Here is a 21,617-nt window from a genome sequence, read left to right on the forward strand (position 1 = left end):
TCCAAAGTTGACATATCATAAACTAATGGTTTTTGAAGCCTAAATTCCCATCATAGTATGTTGCTTTAATCAGCGAAATGTAATACTATTATACTACAACGAGTGACAGGCATTTGAATTGGATTTGCCGTCTAGTACTCATCAGCAGTAACAGGGGATTTGGTGAGGTCTAAAATGAAAAGCCCGAGTACGAGGTGCACAAACGAAGAGACAAACCTGAGACGGGGGTACAAGCATGACGAATAGCCAGCATCCCCGGTGGCACAGTCGGAACAGCATCCGTCCGATAAGCTGTTGTTCGGTGGTACAAACTGCGCTCATGCTACCTGAACTTGCACTTTTCATTTGGAAACCTTCATTATTCGAAACATCTTATCGTCTTGCGTGGCTCCAAATCTTCACAACTCATGAATAAGCACTTTGATTTTTGACGTCCATGCGCACGCCAGGACCTTACCAGAAGTAGAATGGCATTTTCAGAACTGAACATATCATCATCAGCAAATATTTTGTGTCACAGTATCTTTATTTCCTCCACAGTCACATTCGTCACTATCGTAAATCACTGCTAATTTTGATTGTGAAGACAGTCTTCCAACTGTTTTTGGCTTCTGCATACCGGAAATTCATATGGTGCCTGCGGAGTTCCCATGCGCTTGCGTTCTTTTCATTCGACTACAAACATCGGCGAATGAATTTTTACGAGTTTCACGAATGGGCGTGCCATTTCATCAGTTGGAATTCCATCGTACATGAAACAACAGCTGTGCTTCTTCTGAGTTTTCTGGTGCACCTATTTTTTAAAACATATTTTGCTCATAAATGAAAACATTAGAAAATATGCCGGTGGTAGTCAGTTGATGATGGCTTAATGATAGATACTGGAGTAATCCCACCGAGACATTCGGATGAAACTACTAATGTTAGACATTTATGCTTAAGTTTAGGGTAGAATAATAAACTGGGTGGTGTAATTCCACAGAAATCTTCATCTACTTGTACTGATCAGCAAAAACATGGACAAGAAAAACAATGTATAGCTTACCACTGGTAAAGAGCATGAGGCTCATGCAGAACATTGGGGCTGAATCGTATGCCAACCGCTTTGCTCGACGTATGCGACGAATGATATCCAACATTAGGGCAGTCAAGCAACAAATCAAGTCAAAAGGCCATATTGCCTGATACTGTAGCCATCTGCTTCTAGTTCCATCTGGGAAGTGGTGAAACATTCACGAGAATGGCATGGAAGAATGTGGTTTATTTTGGCACCGAGGTTGAAAAACTCGGAAATGGATAAATTGTTTTCTAGGCTGAAGTTATGGTCAGATACGTAAACGCCCGGCCATACGAACGTTTAAGACTGTTACTTAAGGACCACGAAACAGCATTCAGTTTGTGCATTCTTGGTAATGGTTTCAATTTGAAAAATAGTTCACTAAATGCGGAATAAGCGAAGTCTCGCTATTTTGAGTGTATTTACCTGAAAATGGCTCCCGTATAAACATGGAAAACAAAGTAGGTCAGCTTTGACTACACGGGGCACTAATGTTTGGTGAACTAACTTATCCGTAAACAAAATCTATTCAGTCGGTGTCTGACTGATCTCCTAGGTAGCATATACGATACAAGGTACGTTTTAAACCGTCTGAGTCCAATTGGTGAAATTCTGCAATACCGAAGAAACAACATTATGAGATAATTTCTTGTTGTACTTTAGGCTCTGGTGACCGTATTCTGATTCGTACTCTCTATGTTTTTTTTTTCATGGTTATACATGAGCATGTATGTAGCTACCCTAAATCCACAAATATATTACAACAACATTGAGTAATGGGTGTGATGCACTAGTCATAAGTTTGCTAAAAACGCTTCGACAGCCCGTGACCGGTTGGACCTTCTTAAGGCTAGTCAAACAGACGCAGTCCCAGAGTTCCTGTCAACCTCATGCTCTGCTTGAAGCCACCTTGGACAGATTTCGACAAACGGGTTCAGTTGCACATCAATAGGGTTTCGATGGAAGACTCACTTGGAACCCAACTTAGTCTTTCGTTAATGAAATGCTTAGGACATAGATCTGATAGACATTTTAGGGAGTAGTCTGGTTTGTCTATTCTCCTATCGAAGCGAAGTCCAACTGAAAATGCGTGTAACACTTCACTAACATGAAGTCTGCTGTTGAAGTAGAAAATATTACTAATGGTAACTCAGAGACTTGATGAACTCCAAAAGGGTCGAAAGGGTATTGGATGGATGAACTATTATACGGAAGCCTGTGATTATCGTTCAGTAGATAAATATCTCGACATCTTGAATATCTTAGATCAGCTGTAGCCTGAGATTACCCATGCGTCGCACATTCGGTTGAATAATATCACAAACGAGAAATCCAGTTGATACTGGATCATTTGAGTCTCTCGCAAACGCCAATCAACTGGTTGGTCACTCCCATGCATCAAATGTCGACAGTGTACTGGCTGTCCACGATAAGGTTCTAAAATCATTCGCCACCACTGATCTGTACTGGAGTCGGCCACATAAGTTGGTAAAAACAAGTTGGCTTGAAGCCGTAGACCAGACGACTCGGGGTAGATACGTTTGGCAATATGATATCATTCAAACAAACCAGCCACTTTTGATGAAGTCTCAAAAGCGGCTTCTGGACATTGTAAAAGGAAAGGTTTTGGTCGACCAGGTCTGTCTGAATGAGGTTCTAAAGCCCCCTTTCTCCAGTTTTTTTCACTCCAGGCTTTCCTATTGTACGAACTCTAACAGTATTTGTTTTACCACAGGAATCGCTGAAACTGCGTTCACACGCCAGTCACCACCCTCAGGACATCATTTTGTAGACGTAAGGTGCCCAATGCTCATTGGTTGATGTCGTAAGGGAAGCGTTGGGATTTCATATGGGCACGGACCTGCGGTTATTCTTCGGGATGGATTTGTATATGTTAGGGAACAGTAACAACAATTTGTTAAGTCTTACTTCTGAACGATTCTGATGCCACATCAAGCAGTTCGGTGGTGTTGGTGGAGTTATCCACTTTTTCGAGCAAGGCATATAGCGCTCGGTTGCCTGAATTGAAAGAATAGGCTGACCAGGTAACTGTGGAGTCTGACTAGGTAAGGTATTTTATGAGTACGAATACTTACTAGTTGATGACTCAGTTGAATACACATCTATTTGTACCATTGGTATCACAAAGAACGTACACGCGCTTGTGACCAGTAGAACCAAGTTTGCAATCAGGATTGTTTTTTCCAAAAAGGCTTTGTGTAAATAAACTGTTGCCTGACTACCAGTAAACGTGGTGGATCTCGTAGCAAAGTGCGACGGCCTCGCTTTATCTAGTTGATGGATTATTGCTCTAATGAACATTTCACGGGTTTGGTGTGGTTTTGTGGTTCACGGAATTCAATGGTTAATTAAGAGACAGTTTGTGAGAATTTGGAGTAGCATATTATCTTTTTTAAACTATTGACACAGTCACGTGATGTTGCGATCATCGGAATGGTGATGTGCACGTGGGCAATGCTTCAATCCGCCAGAGGAGATTGCATGCAATAAGAGATCGACGATTTCTCTACTCGGTTCTCATCTTTTAACTTGAAATCTGTTGCCATATTCCTTGCAACTACTCGGTATCAGGACAGGCTATTTCAAGCCAAAAGTTAAGCTGAGTTCTAACCTGACCAACCGAATCGGTTAGATTTTTGTTTGGGTATGAGTAAAACTTGGCCGCTTTAGAAACGAATGAGTAATTCTCAAAAATTTATATCAAGGAAACATGAATATAATTATGAAGTGTTATGTTATCAAAGTATGGATTAACAACGATGGATTCCAAAGCATTACTGCAGGTAGCAGAAAAAATCTGTAATATGCTAAGTGCCTCGGTGGTAAAACACGTCAGATGTACCGATCGCCCTAATCACATGAAAGTGAGTTGAGACAATTTATCTAAAGTCAAAGGTAAAGTTTATTTCCGTGAATTTTCACACGGTGACTTTGAGTTCGAGGGTTATTCACACTTAGGGCGTGACTCGCTTCACGATGAAGCAGTACTCCCATCGAATAAACACCCCGGAAGGGCTTCTAATCGCGGCATTGCCTCTTGGGAGTCACTAGTAAGAATTTTGTAGTAATATGAGGAGATTTGAGCATATTCTGTGGGGATTTCATCCTGTCAACGAAGCCAATCTATGCTGGAAGGCCGAGAAGCACTGCACAGCTCTTTCATCCTTGTTGAGAATCATCGACAGTCTTAGTGAGAGCTGATCGCATTACTGATCAGTCACTCTTGGCCAAGTGTTCAACAACTGGCCGCACGGTCGCGGGTTCGAAGCTCTGAGTTTCGTGAGATTCGCAACAAGGAATAAACAACTGTACAGTGTTTCTCGGCCTTTCAGCATAGAAGGCTTCACTGACAAGATGAAATTTCCACTAAGAATTTTACCGTTCTATGTTTGGAGCGATGAGATTTTGCATGGGTCTGGATGTTGTACACAACTTTCAACAAGATGCAACTGGACCATCCATTTTGCCCAAGGTGGATGCACCTGCAGGATTGACACTAAATAACACGGTGAACCTTCTTAATGGTTCAGGTCCAGGTCACCGAGAACTACTTATTAAAGTAAGGTTACCAAACAAGGTAATCTTTCAAGAAGGCTGTCATAACTTGGACTGTGGGTAAGAAGGAAAAGCCTGACCGAGTGGGCTCTAATTGAGGAATGTTCTGATAAATCTGTACAAGTATTTATGACGTGCAAAGATGATGGAACAACTAATTCTAGACATCTTTAGGGCTGCATCTGACTAGTACCGTCCCAGCTGATCTGTGGATGGAGCCCATCGGCCGGTAACGCGAATAGATCAGCTGCACTACAACGGTGTGCTATTTCGTAACAATGAAAACGACGAAAATCAATGGGAACATGACACCACTGAATTGTGTGCTGCTCATCATGTCATCCTTCCACATTAAGTTCAACTGATATTGTAGTCCTGATATACCTAACGAATGCCATTGTTTACGTATGCCAGACAATAGAAACTTGACCGGTTCACTGATCTTACAGCATAGTTTGTCAGTTATATTCGCGATATAAACCATTCGTTTGCCTACTCCACTAAAGTAATTTTGCTCATTCGTATCCGCCATTCACCTTGCCTTAAAAACCGCGCCGACCGACACCGGAATATTAGCATGTGAGTATGTGTGCGAATGTGCGCAACTGACCCGTCTGGTGAGCTTGCCCTGACTTGTTCTGTCGCGATTTCCGCGTGATCGCACAACCAGTCAGAATCACGAGACTGGCCCCTGAAAGGACGACGTGGCTCACATTATCGAGCCAATATTCCGCCAGCCGTTGTCTGGTGTGCGGACCTTGACACTGTAGTTTCACACCTGTTGACGCAGCGAGCATGAGTAATTGAGGCTTACTGTAGATAGTACCGTAGACCCATTTCTTACTTCTGATATTCGGGAATCGTCAAACTGAGTGACACCCTGTTCGGTATCGGGAAACTTAACATCATGTTTCCCCCTCAACTTTCGTTCAGTTCCTTCTGGCGACATTCTAGCGAAATGACGTTCCCTCAAAAACACTGCAAAATTATATTCCAACCACCGTTTGATAGTCACATAGTTGTTTCCCATCATTTTGGATCATACATCTTGGCTAAAAGCGTTTCAGTACAAAAGTTTAGAACTAGAGTTCCAAGTTTGAGTTGAGAGAGGAGGGCTAATACCAACTGGCGTAGAAGATGCCACACCAGAAACAGCGTAGCAGCTTCTACTGAGCTACCTCCTCCTTTCGCTTCAGTTTATACAAAAGATGAAAAGTGGCTTTCACACGTATACCTTGAGACAAAATGAAAACACTGAATAAAGAGAATTTCCGCCTTCTACGGCAAAAGTGGTGTAGCGGTTTGTGTAACTCCGCAAACTCACTGAGCTATACTGGGGGTGGGGGAGCTGCCCATAGTCAGTCTCTCATACAGATTGGTCAATGTTTAGAAGCCTGACTGACAGACCCCAGATACTACAGGTTGGGTGTTTGAGTGTGTGCCGACATGTTCCGTAGAGAAGCTAATGTACTTGCCTTCCAACCAAAAACCACTGCCTTGTAGTCAGGCTTTCGAACGAAAGGTTTTGGTTAATGACCCTAATCGTCCTACTGTCTAGGTGTCGGCGCAGTATCACAGCCATGTACAGCCATGAATTACACACACACACACAAATAAATTGGTGTCATATCGGCTGTCGCGTATTGCGCATGGCAAACCACTGTTTACCGAAGGGCGCTTTTCTTCAGATCCAGTTCAGAGTGGTAGAAGCAGACAGGTGGCCAACTCTTGTCTTGGCAGAGAGAGCTGCAAGAGATTACGGAATTGCTGGGTGCTGCCGGTGTTGCTTACCTTCTTTTATGTGAACCGCATGGTCTTCACTGCTCCTACCAATCGATGTCAACGGTGTTATTGTCGTCGGTCCCTATTCAGATTGCCCGAATGATTGTCTGGAGGTGTAGGCACCTTGATGAACACTGTGATGAGCATGACTGATACTCTATTCGTTGCTCAACTCATTATTCTCGTGTTTTAATATTCCATATGCTGTACATATTCGCCAATTCGAATACATACGTGCTGGTTGTTACGCTTCGCTGAATTCTGGATTTCTAGTTCGTCTGGTTATACCGATATACGTACGAAACTCAATTCTCACAGATTACGGAATTGCTGGGTGCTGCCGGTGTTGCTCACCTTCCAGTATGGGAACCGCATGGTCCTCACTGCACCTACCAACCGATGTCAACGGTGTTCTTGTCGTCAGTCCCTTTTCAGATTGCCCGAATGATTGTCTGGAGGTGTAGGCACCTTGGAATGACTGTAGTACGCTAGCACTAAGTCTCTTCCTCATTTACTTTAACTCTTCTTCAAAGCAGGGCATTCAAATAAACCATCGTCTTATGGTAGCGAATCATAGGTGTTCCACATTGATGTCATGCTGTCGATGATGATGACGGCGAAATTCGGTGACTATGTAACCTTCAAATACTTGCTCTGTTGTCGAATCATCCGAAACACAAGATCTTGACACCACTCAGTAATGTTGATGGCTGACAATGGTTTTCTACTTTCTCTTTCAATCCAATATGTCCTAGGGAGCTGTCCCTATTTTCGAGTAGAGTCCATGGCATTTTGGTCAGGCTTCCGATTACACAAGGACAGTTTTCTACCTTATATTATTACTGTTCATTAGCTTGCGTTTGAAATACGACTCTCACAAAATAGGCAATAAATGTGATGGGCTATTGAGTACCTAACCGCTAACTTTCCCATTAGCTGGAAGAGGTATCGCGCCACCCTTCCCGAGAGCTTAAAGTCGGTTTGTTGCTACTAGTAACTCAGTGTTTCGTATTCTTCTGACTTATCACCACATGAATGTAGAAGCAAAACTAGGTTCCCTGAAAACCCGATATAAAGACTGGCCAGCTCTCAAACCTCCAGCATTCGATCAAATACGCGGATAAGAAGATAAGCTTCCGCCTCGTAGTCATGTATGGCCACTGAAAACGAAGTGAGTTTTTCAAGCTGGATTAAGGTAGCCACAAGGGACGATGTTATTAGTAATTTCTCATGATTCAATTATCAATATAATCGATTCTTATTCATTTTAAACACAGATTGCACCTGATAGCTACTGTAAAAATCGAGATGTCGATCAAGTCCATATCAGGATCACATATGATTTACTTGCGGTAGACTTTTGTTGAGCGATTCAAACTAAAATGACATCAGGTGGCTCGAAGAAGTTTTTGATGTGATCCGTGCCACTTTTACTTATCCAAAGATGCGTGAACTAAGACGCACATGACTTACGCACTCATCTTCCGGATACATCATGAAAATGCTGCGCGTTCATTATTCTACGACGCCATTGCATCGGCAAATGTCAATAGATTTACATTAGTTGTGCAGCGCCCCACGAAATCCGGTTGGATGAACCTAGTGATTGACATTTTAACCCAAATGAGTCGAGAACGCACTATTCCCAATAATTTGGACTTGTCGGAACCTGAGCTATTCAGCCGTGTCAGCAGCCACATAAATAAGTTTTTAGGGGACAACTGGATTCAAGGTAGCTTGAAATTTTTGTAGCGTTTAGTGTAGGAAGTAGATCAGCCACATTTTAACTGGATTCCTGGGGTACATAGCATAGTATTCTGTTTTAACTATGAGCCTTTGGAATACCTGTTTGTGTGAAAACTTAAGTTGTCAAGCTAGTCTAGTATAATCAGGAGGGCCTATTGGGGGAACTAAACTTGGCTGCTGAATATTCTGGCCTACCGTTGCTATACAAAACTGTGCATGCGTTTCATGATTTCTTGAAAAGGGTGGTCACAGTTCTGGAATAGGGAAGAAATATGCCAAAATTTAATGTCCCTTTTTGGGACGTTCGGCTTTTTTTCTTCAGTCGATGGCAAAATTCTTGGACCAGAATGCTCCGTTTACGAGGAAGACCTCTATTCGGTGTGAACAAACGCAGGACCACCACGAAGATGCAGGTCAGTTGTGTTGTTCGGTGTTTAGAGATAACATTTTCCACATTCATTTGAGAGCAATCAGTCTTGGTTATTTGTATTTGGATGACGTACACGCAGTTCCTAGTCGCCACGATCGCCTCACATCAAAAATGTTTTTTGTGTCCACCAAGGGATTTCAATCTAATTTTAAGGCGTGATCGAAACGCTTTCCTCCTTACTGACACTTAAGGTGAACGTAGTCGGACCAGGCACGTGACTTCTTTTTCGACAGCTCCAAGCTTACGCTCGTGTGGTTAGTTGAAATTTGATGCGCTTCTCAGTCACTGTCTATCTCACACAGACTTCTGACCGCTGAGGAATCTTCAGAAGTTCTTCAACTTGTCAACAAGTTTGGATACTCGTTCATTAGCATTTCTCCCTAAAATCCACCGAGAATATGGACGAAACAACAAGAACTGTTTCACAAAACACCTTGATGCCTCACGGTCGGTTTCACCATACTGCATACGCGATGATAGGCACGTCGCCAAACTGAAAAAACATGCGCTGTACTTAAACTCAGATTGTGTGTTGTATATGGTGTCCGCCAGTTTGATTGATTCACACGTAAGTATTGGTGATGCAGAACCTTGCTTACTCGGCCTCGGCCCATGAGCCTTCTTTCTGATTTCCATTTACAGAAATTCTTGTGAACCCCTCCCTTCGTGGAATTACTGCTCCTGGTGCTTCCGTAGCGTGCATACTACATCTGCACAGTTAGAAATATACAGTCTTTTACAGACCAACCTGGTTTTAACAGAAGGTTTAGCGGAATACCATGCAAACCTATCGTTCATGATATTCGAGGACTTTTCAGCAAATTTGTGGTTAGTTGTGATGATATCCTGTGATTACCTTATTGGTATCCGAACAAAACTTTATATCTGAAGAGCATACTATCTGCGGAGAAACTGAAGTTTCCAATCCGAGACTATCCGAAAGATGCGATCAAGCCCACCATGCTCATTCAAGGTGTGGTGGATGCGTTGAACATGCTTGACACTCTTTTCATTGCTCTATTCGTTATTCTCTTGTTTTAATGTTCCAAATGCTCTACTCATACGTGAAATCGAATATATACGTGCTGAAGATTTCTAGTCCGTCTGGTTATACTGATATATGTGCGGAACTTAATTCTCACATTAGTACATCATACCCAGAAGGCATATCACATTATCACGAATATCGCGCCAACTGCAATACGAAGTGGTTTTACGCTGATTATGAAAAACACACCAGGGATACTCAGCTAAAGGTTAAGGCAAAAACTATGGTGCAAAGACTAATAGTCGAAGACAAGCGGGGGGATGGTTGAACACACTCTTGGCATTCATTTTGGCAACCGAAAACAGGTGTCGGTAACCAGGCCTGACCAGTCAAAAGCAATTCTGAGAAGTACTACAACGTACAAATTTGCCTCCAAGGAGATGCGGGCCAGTAGGAACACCAGGGCTAATAGGACCAGATTTGGCAATTGAGGGCCTGAAGTGCCAGAAGAGTCGGCTGATGCCCCGATGCAAGAAGCCGAACGGCAAAAATAATGTGCATATTAAGAATTGCTAGTTAACAAGTAAGAAATGAGCAATGGAATTGGTTGTACTCCCCATCTTTAGCAGACACGAATGAAGTGCACTATCCATCTGTCAAACGCCGAACAATCCCGACACAGCTGAGGTATTTCATTGCTCAAGGATTCCTAAGAGGCACATCTGAGAGTTATCTTTTGAAAAGAACTAGGTTTATTCAAACCCCTTCGGGCTCCTGGGATTGGAAATCAACAGCGAAAATTGCGTCGTGCCTCTGGCAATGCCACCTTTCCAAAAATTCTGGCTGCCCAATTTCGACCACATCTCGACTGGACCGTAAGAGATTGAAGTCAATAGCATGGAAAAAGAACGACTGTTGAGATAGCTACAGATAAGGACGGCCTGAGGGTTACGCGCTTGTTATTAAAAGCAAAGGCTGGTGGCTGCCGCGCTGTATTCCGTATAGTATCGCGAAGGACGTGAAGATTGCAAACTTGTGTACCACGAACTTGAAAATCCTGCTACTCTATTCAGGGCTTTATTAACCTTTGCAGAATTTTCTTATCAAAGAAAACTTTATCATAAGCTTCTACGCAGATGATGTCTACTTGACTGTCACTGATTCTCATTCTCTGGACATTTCGAAACATTGGTGTACTATTTTTCTCCTGTTGTCCGATGGGTTTAAAGACGCTTCCGTTAGAAGGCGTGCATTACTGGCGAATTAGTTGTACTTACAACACAAACCATTTCGCTATTTCTTTTAACTGGGTCTACTCCGTTCCAACCGATCTCATACTTGTCATCCTGTCGAATTTCCGTGGGTCTTCAGGTCTCCTTTGCCATTATTATCCACCCTAGATCAGTTATATATCACTCTATAGACGGATTAAAATAATATTCTAAACTTTTGTATCACCTCAACGCGATAAAATGACAGGACAAGTTTAGAAGTCTAGTCGAGAGAAGGAATCCAGGTGCTATTGCGTTGTTAAATGCGATCATTACAGAGGATCAGAGGTACTGAGATAAAGGTTTAACAGACAGGTGTTGGAAAGTTACGAGCAGGAGAGAGGAAGTCATAATATGAGTCAAATCGGCGCCGGGATATGCAGTCACATCATCAATGGAGACTGCCTACCTTCCGTATGGTCACTACCATCTGCTGCAGTCGAAGCAAATTTGATACTATCTGAGCAAATAAGCCCACAGAATCAATTAGTGTTCCATATTTTAGGCATGTAGTCTACTTCTATGCACCCAACGTCATATAAGGACTGTGTGAGGATGGCCATGGCCTACCACTTAGGGATATTTCGTCAGGAACCACCGTGGCTGCCAAGTGAATGCTCAAACCCGATGGAGCGGTAGAAATCCGAATCTCTTTTAATCCATATATACAATTTACAGAATTGTTAGAGAGTTAGATGTTGTTTGTCCAGATAAGCCACTGAAAATGGGTGGTAAAACGAGAACGCCACCAAGGGGACCGGGATGTTGCCCCCGAATGGCCGGGAGATTTTGTGTGGGATTCGCACGTTAGCATGAGCCTGACATGCGACCAGGTACTACGGGGGACCTGAGGACCACTTTGAGTGTGAGATTTTGTGGAGAAACTCAGTCACTCACAGAGAAGAGGAACGAAAGACTCATGAAACCTATTTGATAAACGAGGCTGAACGCAAGCCCCATGGATCGTACTCTTGAATGGCTGGTTGGTTGGTTGCCCGTAGTCACAGATGGCCAAGAAATCGTCAGCGGGGATATGAAGAGAGGTTCCTCTTGTGTAAGACTATTGCTGAAGTCTTCTGGAAACCTTAGGTGGTGCTTTAAGTCAGGGTGGGGAGAGAAGTTTGACATACAGCGCTCTCTTCCTCTCTGTGTGGAAGAATCTGTACCACTGTCGCCTCAATGACTCGATAAATGGAGAACATCCTGGCATGATCAAGCACACCCTGTGTTACCCCGCCATTTTTGACACCATTTTTGCTTCACCTGATAGGTGCGTGCAGAGTTTGAGGCTCAAGCAGGGATCTAAATAGATACCAGGCTTCACCGTGGTACATGAAAAAAACAGGGTTAAGTGATAATAATAATTATCGCTCACATAAAGGCCGATCGGATTCCTAGTTCTCGACGACATACGGTGCAGAGGGCCTTCAGTGTGACAAGAACAGTGCGGTTACCGATGTTATGCTAGACTTCTTAGAAAAGGAGAACAACACTGAAACGCGTGATAGCCCGATTTCTTCGCGTAGCCTCCATATTGTTCCGCATTTTCCGCAATGTTGCGCCTCAATCTTAAGGGACTGCACTTCTTTCCAAGACGGAGTTTGTGTTCACTACCGAATTTATTGTTCCCCAAGGTCGCTCAATATATTTATATATATCGGACAGTGCTTCTGCTGTAATTCGGCTTTAGTTAAGACAGTGAAAGCCCTCCCTGAAGGTCCGTTCTTCTCTCTGCACTAGGAGTGGTTGGGCTTGCCTCAAAGCTGAAAATGTATGCGCTCGTTCTCAAGCCGCGTATAGTCGTTGATCGTACCCGTCCAGATACATAACATTTGGCGAAAGGTGTTTCGGTTTACCTGTAGTGGATTGTGCTAAAATAGAGGGACTGGGCGATCAACAGCTTAAGCTTATCGAATTTCTTACGTACCTGAGGGTTTCCGTAAATAGTGCTACGTCGAATCCGGCGCTATTTCAACAGGTTGACGCAGTCGCGAATAGCACAGCGGTGACCCAAACACAAACATCACGTTCGAGAAATGGTTACACCGCTACGAGGACTTGTTTCGAGTTGACTTTGCTGCGCGTGACGATGCATGGAAAGTCCGGCTCCTGGTTCGTAAACCTGACCTGGCGGAGATGGACAAACATTGCGACCCGATTCTACCGCAGGGCCAACGAGACAGGTCTTTCGATGACACAATGCAGACCCTGATCCATTCTTTTGGGGAACGATCTTCTCTGTTCAACTTGCTGTACCGCTGTTTAAAGTTGGTTATGAACAAACCAGACAACCTTTTTAACGCAAGTTGGCATTGGTAGTTGAGAATGCAAACGTTTTGAATTGAAATTGCTGAAAACTGACCAACTCCAATCCCTTATTTCCATGTGCAGCATAGTCTCTCAAATTCGCAGACACACGTACGCGTACGCCCAACCGACTTGAGCAAGACACTTTGCTGACGCTCAACGCCGTTGTTGATGAGTACCAACGGCTAACCGACCTACAGCACCACTTTCGTCCAATCTGGGGGCCAAGGTGGTACCGAAAGTCGTGCGGTGTCTAAACGCAAGGCCATGGGCTACAAAGACGGATACTGTCGGGCACGCCATGGCTCCTTCGAGAAGCGGGCACGACTCCAGAATTCCAAGCCGGTGTGCTCTGCCTTGTGTCTGCTGGCAACGTTTCAATTTCATACTCCATCTCACCGGAAATTCCTCACTGTTCTGGTCAATGGACGTCCGGTCCGACTGCATTTGGATACTGCCTTGGACATACTACTATATCGGAGGAATTTTGCAGTACGCTCGGGTTACCTGCTGTCCGATGGTCCTCCGAAACCGCCATCAGTGCCTGTGGTGGTTAGTTGTGGCTTTCCGAAGATTTGCAGTGCCGCTGCTCATTCAACGAAACGGCGTTCCCTGGGCCGTGGTACGTGACCGCCGCCGAATTGAAGCTTCCTGGTCCTGACTGGCTCGAGCATCCTGGTTTGAAAGCTATCCCAGTCAGTCCCGTCTGTAATGCGAGCGGTTCTCGGGTTACTGCCACAGATCATTCCGGCAATATCATCAAGCGCTTTGGTGTGTTTTAAGCTTGGCCTTGGGCCTTGTTCTACCAAGCAAGCAATACTCCAAAGTCGACCGGATGCTGTCCCAGTTTTCCGCCCCTAGATAAATACCGCACGCCTCTTTGCAACAGGTGGATGCCGAACTACACCGTCTACAACAACAAGACGTCCTATTTCCAGTGACGTACTCCACTTGGGCAACACCAATCGTCATATTAAATAGGCCAAACGGATCAGTCCTCATTTGTGCCGACTTTTCGACAGTCCTCAAACAGCACAACTACCCACAGTCCGTGTCCGACGATTTACTCACCATTATGAACGGTGGCATCTGCTTTGCTAAACTTGACCTAGACAATGCATATTTGCAGATCGAAGTTGCGCCGGACTAGCGTTCTCTGCTGGCGATCAACAGACGAAGGGGCCTGTACGAATACAAATGTCCACCATTCTGGGATAAGACGCTCCCTGCAATCTTCCAGTAGTTGATGGACACTATCCTTTCTGGCACTTCAGACGTGGTCACATAACTGTGCGGTGCGCTGATTGCCGGTTGCTCTCTCGATGAACTGAGCCCGCGAATCAACCTGGTGCTTCAACGCATCCAGGACAGCGGCCTTTGCCTCCGTCCTGAAAAGAGTCAGTTCCTTATGACGGCTGTTAATTATCTCGGGTTCCTCTCCAACGTCTCCGGTCGACGCCCTACTCTCGAGCACATACGGGCTATTTGCCAGATGCCGCACCTAATAATTTTACCACACCTCGCGCATTCTTGGGTCTTATCAGCTACTGGCCAGCGCTTTTGCATGCAGTACGCAGTGGCAGGCCGCTGCCCGGTCACCTCCCAGAAAAGGTCATGGCTTGAGTTTGGTCCAAAAAATGTGAAGCAGCTTTCTTCGAGCTCAAGTCCATGCTCAGCGCCAGAATGCTGCTGACGCAGTATGATCCCAGATGATCCCAAGATGAGAAAGAGACACCGGCGCTAGTCTTTGTCGTCCGCCGATTCTGCAAGATAGTATACGGCAGGCAATTCACCCTTCTGACCAACCAAAAGCGCTAGCTGTCGGCCTTCGGCTTGAAATCTGGCGCGCCCGCTTATTCGGCAAATTGGCTGCAATGGTGGGCGCCCATCTGTCTTGAATACGACATCCAGTATTGAACAACTGAAAATTTCCACCAAGCGTGTGCACCGACCGACCCACTATCACTCTGTCCTAGAAGGAGACCGCATCGTCGCGGCTTGTTAATTGATTACCACATCGGTCGGCAGGTGCTCGAGACATTTCCTGTCTCACCAGTCACTATGTTGGATATCCAGCGTGGAACTTAAACTGATCATGCTCTTCAACGAGCGATCCATATCCTCAGGATACATTGGCCTACGAACCCCTTGACGCCGATCTCCAACATTTTTTCCATCGCCGGGATTCCTTGCCCATCATTGGCGACTGCCTCATGTTTGAAGAACTTGTGTTGGTGACGCGCTTCTTACTCCTTCAGCTCCTGGAGCAGTTTCTTTCAGAGCATGATGGGACATTAGATACATGATTTGGTTTCCAGAAGGACTCATATATTCATATTCAGGCTCAACCACCGATATCGTACGCTTGTCGCTCTCGTTAAATAAACCAGTGGTCAACAGAAAAGGAGGTTTGGTTGTATTCTTGTACGCTCTCGTTCTCGCCAATTTTTTAACCGTTGGGTGAAAAAAGTATAGGATATTCGTTGTGCATGCAAACCATGTGGCAACTGCAATCTGAACAGCATCGGCTTCCATCACATGCCGTTGGATGCTAAAACAAAGGTCGTCCACATACTTTCAAACAAAACATCCACAGGCTTACCGGAGTATAGTTTCGTAGGTCGCATAGAGAAGTGTGAACGGATAGGTTTGGTTGTTTAACCCTTCCACACATCAGGGATTCCGCCTACTCAAAGGGAATGTTTCAAACATCCTCAGATTGCTTAGCAAGAGCGTGTGATATCATGTGAGGGTTTAGGCAACCCCAAGTTGGAACCCCACATGAGCCTCGATTCCCAAGCTGTCTCCTGACTTCTTCTGGTGTGACAGTGAGCTCACCCATCCCGGAGGAAGATGCTAAACTGGTCTTAGCAGATTCAACTTGGTCGACTCACTTAGTGGCCTTGAATCTTCTACGCGAGGTATCTGCAGTCCTGCTGTTATATGCCCACCGAAGTTTTCAGGGTCACTGTTCCCACGTGACGCTAATTCGGGCTGGGTGTACCCTTGAAGCCTTTCAGGGTTGAGTGCTGTTTCAACTGCTATCCTGACCCTATATTCGCAGAGAACGATCTGACTGTAGTAACCACTATAATAGGTGACTATTTATTACTTAGGTGGTTGGGCTATCATCCATGGGCTCTGAACGTTGCCAAGTCTTCGTCCTTTGGAATTTGGGGCGGTCCCGATCGAACGCCGTGACTATTCTTGCTCTCCTGTCATATCAACGATGACAGTCAACCGGGAGGAGAAATCCATTGTATTGTGCTTTAGAAGTTTGAAGGAGCGGCCATAACTGCGGTTACCTGTTATTCAATCAAGTTCGAGTGGTGTACCGTTTTACCTCCTAGGTTGGTTTTCTTTTACAGTCTAACGTTTAGTGTTTCTGTTAAGGCAATAAGAATTCGAATTGGCTTACATCACAATAATTCTCCTGTAGGTGCGGTGGAATGGTGAGCGGTAACCCATTGATATCACAGATCTTCAGTACCGGTTTACACCAGAATGACGTGTTGCTGTCTTTGAACATCTCAAGTCTACTAATATATTGACGTATTCCTTGCTCTCACTAAAACCTGTCTCTCTAGGTTACGGCCCTTCCAAACCGTAGGCCCTTTCAAGTATGTTCACAGACTTCCCATGATGAAGAATAATACCCAACATATACTCCACAGCCAATACGTAAAAAGTTATTCAGAACATAAAGAGCAGCAAACCAACCATGAACTAGACATACGGCACAAAATCTGAACAATTGTTGTCCACAACAATTATTCTCTCACTAAACGGTGCCATGTGAAGCAGAGACTGAAATAATCAATAGCAATGAAAACTGGGTTTCGCTGTCAGCAAGAATAGCTGATCTCAAAGTTTGCAGATTGTCAGCTGTTTCTAGGTAGGACATACGCACTTACGGTGAGGGTTTTTCAGAAGCATAACAGCCAATCAGAGCGTTGATTAGCCACAGCTCACTTGTGTTCATTGCTCGATCCGCGACGAGGTTGATGGCGTCATCAAAGTCATTCGACTTGGCGGCTGCGTTTGCCGACCTCAGTCGATCATGCGGTGTTCAGGCGTATCAAAAGGTTCTGACAATCGCAACTAAAAGTACGCCAATCTTTAGGTGGCTTTCACTGATTGATTTGATTTCACGTGATTGAAACATGGGCAGCGTTCCATGATTTAGTTGATCGTCTATTCCACATTGTGGTGTATTTATTTCTCCCTTTGGTAGCGGCATACCAGGCTCGTGGTTGTCCGTAAAAATGCACTGGTACGTTGGGTAATTTGCGCGTAGAGTGACGTGAGATGAATAACAATAATTTGGGTTTTCTCTCAAGGGAAATCCTGCCAGGAACGCAACCAGTCGGTAACCTTACGACTGCGTGCCGCCAGTTGCTTACCACATGCAATACCGTGGAATGTGCACCGTTATCCGGTGCATGCATAAGTGTATTGAACTAGAATCATCAAGCAGTCAGTGAGGAGAGATGAGAATTAGTCTCACATGACAAATTGATGAACTGCCGACATATTTGTACTGCCAGTGGTCAATGGTGGTTTTGAATGGCGTTCTTAAGGTTCTTTGAAGGCTCTTAATCATATTGATTTAGTCTACATGCGGAAGGACCGTGTATCTGGTGCCATCGGTGATGCATTAGTTTTACATGAGTTTGGCGGTAGAATTATCGGGGCCAAACTCTCTGAACTGTTAGGAGGTTGTGGGTTCCAGTTTAATAGGTAAGAAACGATAGATCACTCTAAATTGACCCTGAAATACCTAAACTTATCGTGTAGTTGATAATCATGGGGTTTCAGAACATACCTCAAAAGCCCAAGGGCTCCACATTTTGGATACAGACCTCCACTTGGCACTGAAAGCCGAATATCACTATTGCCACTTTTCGATTCCTCATTTTTGCGACATATTAGGAGTTCATAAAAGGCTCCGTAGGATTTTAATCATAAATAGAACCTTACTGTGGTTTATATGCACTGCAACGGCGTTTGTGTTTGTTCCAGTCGCTTTCCGTCCTTGCGTAAGGTGTAACGCTTTTTTTAAATATAATCCCCGGCGACTTACACGGTCTCTACATGCATCTGATGGGAGTGTTGTTGACATAAATCAGTGATACCTAAAGCGCCATTCAGTGACTGTATAACTATACGGTCGAAAATGAGGTATTTATCGTGCAGGTCCACTTTGTATGTGACGAACTAACGATAAATTCTTTCCGAGCTTGTGGTTATAGCATCAGCCCTGAGAGCCACCGACTTTGACTGTTGCAGTTTCATAAGCCAGTTTTTTGAAATTCACTTATAGTAACAGCATACTCAGCCCTAAGAAGATTTTTATCCGAATAACCTTCCAGTGTCGTCAATTTTTCGACGGCTAATGACGGTAAGGAGGGCCTTGGCTAGCGCACATTAATCAGGATTTCGGTCAGGTCGAGGCTGCATTGGCTACATCGTCACATTCCGATAATTGTTAGAGGAACACCATGTATGTAGCAAGCACACAATGTTGATTTTCATTGACTTCAGGAATGCGTTCGATTTGTCGAATACTCATTACTTTTGACTACATCTGGTCGCCAGGAGGTGTCCCGTAAAGTTTGCGAATTTAATCCGATCCTTATGTATACGTTATTCCGGGCGTGAGACAGCGTGGGGTGCAGTCCTTGCAATAAGTGCTGCCCAGCTTGTTCAGCTTCGTCACTGAGGAAATAATGAGACAGACGCCGGAGAGTATTCAAGTTCCCGGTGTTTGAGTCGCTGCTGGTGAGATTCTTATTGACATGAACTACGTAGACGAGACCGTCCCATTATTCGAAAAATAAGAGAAAGCAAAGGGGTTGAAATATAATTAGAGAATCTCTGGTTTTACGGCAGTGAAGCACCGGTAGCAACACTGGTGTTACTGTATCTTATGATGATGAAGGTTGTTGAATAAAAGAACTGCTACTCTGTCGTCTTTTGGCATGTATTTTGCACCTGGCAAGTCATATAGTCATTGAACATGTCCCGTGCAATCCACGGAAAAGCCCTGGGCAGTTTTATTAGCTCTGATGGAAATGTGTCTGGTGGATTCAGTTAATGAGTCCTGAAGTTCAGAATCATGCTCGCCAATTCGTCCGGTTCAACTGAGATAAATGGACATTGGTGCAATGGGTGGTTTTTTTGCCGTGTCAATGTACGCCTCCACCAGGCTGCAGTTCCGAGGCTGAGAAAGATGGCGTTTATCGCGACGATTAACATCTTTTTCGGTCAGCTGTCATCCTGGGGTGTGGTAAGAACATCCAGGTTTTACCACTGCGTGGGCGACAATTACGGTTGGGTTATTAACAGAAACATCAGATGAAAACACTGGTACTTCACTGCTGTCCAACTATGTCAACTTATTTAAATAAATCCGTGTAATGGAAAGAAAAATGGGGCGGGAGGGACTTAGTGTAGTCTGCCACAAGTATCGACAGTATCTACACTCACAATCTGGGTGGAAATTGACAATGAACGCCACTGATATCGGTTGGCCACCATATCTCCAGCACAGGAAGGGTCAAGTGGGCTTCATTCTAGAAGGCGAAGAGAACCAACAGCACCCAAACTTTTCGTAGCCTCCCTCATTTCTTTCTACCACGTCAAATTCTGTCCACCTCTAGGTTATTGTCACTCCTGACTGGGCATGGAAAACAGGGTCCATCTCGACAAATAGTAACTAGGTATGCGTAACACATAGCCCAGCCCCTCAGCTTGCAGTACTGGGCGCATTTATTTACCGGTCTCACCGAGAACTCGTCTTCTGACCAAATCATTCTGAGTTGGCTGGTTTCAGTCGATTCTAGTTATGGTTCTGAGGCATCAGTGGTGAGAGAACTGAGTATGTCTCAGATCCCCCTCCCGAAGTCTCATAACCATGCAGTCGCAGCCCACATCATAGTCTGATGTAAGCGTCACTGGAGACCAAGTTATATGCCGCCTGATACCACAAGTGACACAAATTGGTAAAAGTAATTCTGGCCTCTGAGATTTGTGCGTTCACTTCGTCAGTCACATTGTCAGAGCTAATGCAACTTACGAGGCAAGTATAACGTTCGGCAGTTACTCCTTGAATTCATAGAGGCATGTTTAAAGGCTACCCATCCTGCAGCGTGACTTTGCACTTTGTGGGCGTACCTGAGGGCTGGAATACCCTAACTAACTTCTCAAGTAATGCCTGCTGTTTTCAAAATTAGGAACAGTGTCACTCGCATATTCCATGTCGGCGATGATCCCACTCAGAAAGATCTGAACGTGGCGGTTTTGGAGATTTTCAGTGTTCGACTCATTACTTCATCAATGACGAAACTAAACAAAATGAGGGAGTGCGTTCACTTCGTCAGTCACATTGTCAGAGCTAATGCAACTTACGAGGCAAGTATAACGTTCGGCAGTTACTCCTTGAATTCATAGAGGCATGTTTAAAGGCTACCCATCCTGCAGCGTGACTTTGCACTTTGTGGGCGTACCTGAGGGCTGGAATACCCTAACTAACTTCTCAAGTAATGCCTGCTGTTTTCAAAATTAGGAACAGTGTCACTCGCATATTCCATGTCGGCGATGATCCCACTCAGAAAGATCTGAACGTGGCGGTTTTGGAGATTTTCAGTGTTCGACTCATTACTTCATCAATGACGAAACTAAACAAAAAAGCTGAGGGAGTGGACATCCTTGTCGGACACCACTGCTTGTAGGAAAGAATTTTTTTGGGCTCCCTATCTGCTCTCACGGATCCACACGTGTGTGAAGACAATCGGAACATTGCACTGCACAAGCGTGTAGCAAATAACGAAGCGGTCGACAGAATATTGAGATTGAGCATTCTTGCGGTCAAGAAATACCAGGACTGTAGGGCACTTATGTGCATGGCGTTGCTCCAACACTTGACGAAGTGTGAAAATGTGGTCCACACAGCCCCTTCCCGGCCAGAATCCTGCTAGCTGTCCTCGGGTCCCGTTTTCACGCGCCTTCGTGAGAAAGTAGTAGAATGGGCGACGCGAACACTGGTTACGATTGGGATAGGCTAGTTCCCCCTGCGATTACCACATTCGCCGGGTGCTCTTTTTTTGAAAGCAAGCCTCATTACCGATTCACCGGTTAGTTTGGGAGTTCTTTCTCCCAGATAGAAAACAAGTTAGACAACCACCTGCTGAGGATTGTACCTCCATCCATGAACAGAGAGGGTGTGAGTTCATCAGGACCAGCAGCTTGGTAGCGCTTGAAAGGGCATTCTTTTATCTCCGTAGGTATCGGGTGTTTCACTTTCACTGTCCATGTCTGCGTTTTAGGTTGGAAATCAGACCAAGTAACTGCAAGTGGCCAGTTGAGTTGTTGAAGTATCCAGCCCGACGACTGAGGTGTCGTTCCTTTTTAGAGATGAGCGAGCAGTATTTGTCAATTATTATTTTGCTCACTGTATGT

At 44.7% G+C, this 21,617-nt stretch overlaps 1 protein-coding gene across 1 annotated transcript in view; it reads right to left on the bottom strand.

The window, feature by feature from the left end:
- T265_02575 (hypothetical protein) overlaps window positions 1–21,617 on the bottom strand; it is a gene marked incomplete at both ends in the record, with an annotated part of 43,994 nt that overhangs the window by 14,619 nt on the left and 7,758 nt on the right. Inside the window, one exon of the mRNA XM_009166854.1 lies at window positions 2,987–3,076. Within this exon, the coding sequence (XP_009165118.1) occupies window positions 2,987–3,076 (90 nt within the window). The remainder of the gene's footprint in view (window positions 1–2,986; window positions 3,077–21,617) is intronic.

The sequence above is a fragment of the Opisthorchis viverrini genome (genome assembly GCF_000715545.1).
Source record: "Opisthorchis viverrini unplaced genomic scaffold opera_v5_31, whole genome shotgun sequence".
NCBI classification, from domain to species: domain Eukaryota; kingdom Metazoa; phylum Platyhelminthes; class Trematoda; order Opisthorchiida; family Opisthorchiidae; genus Opisthorchis; species Opisthorchis viverrini.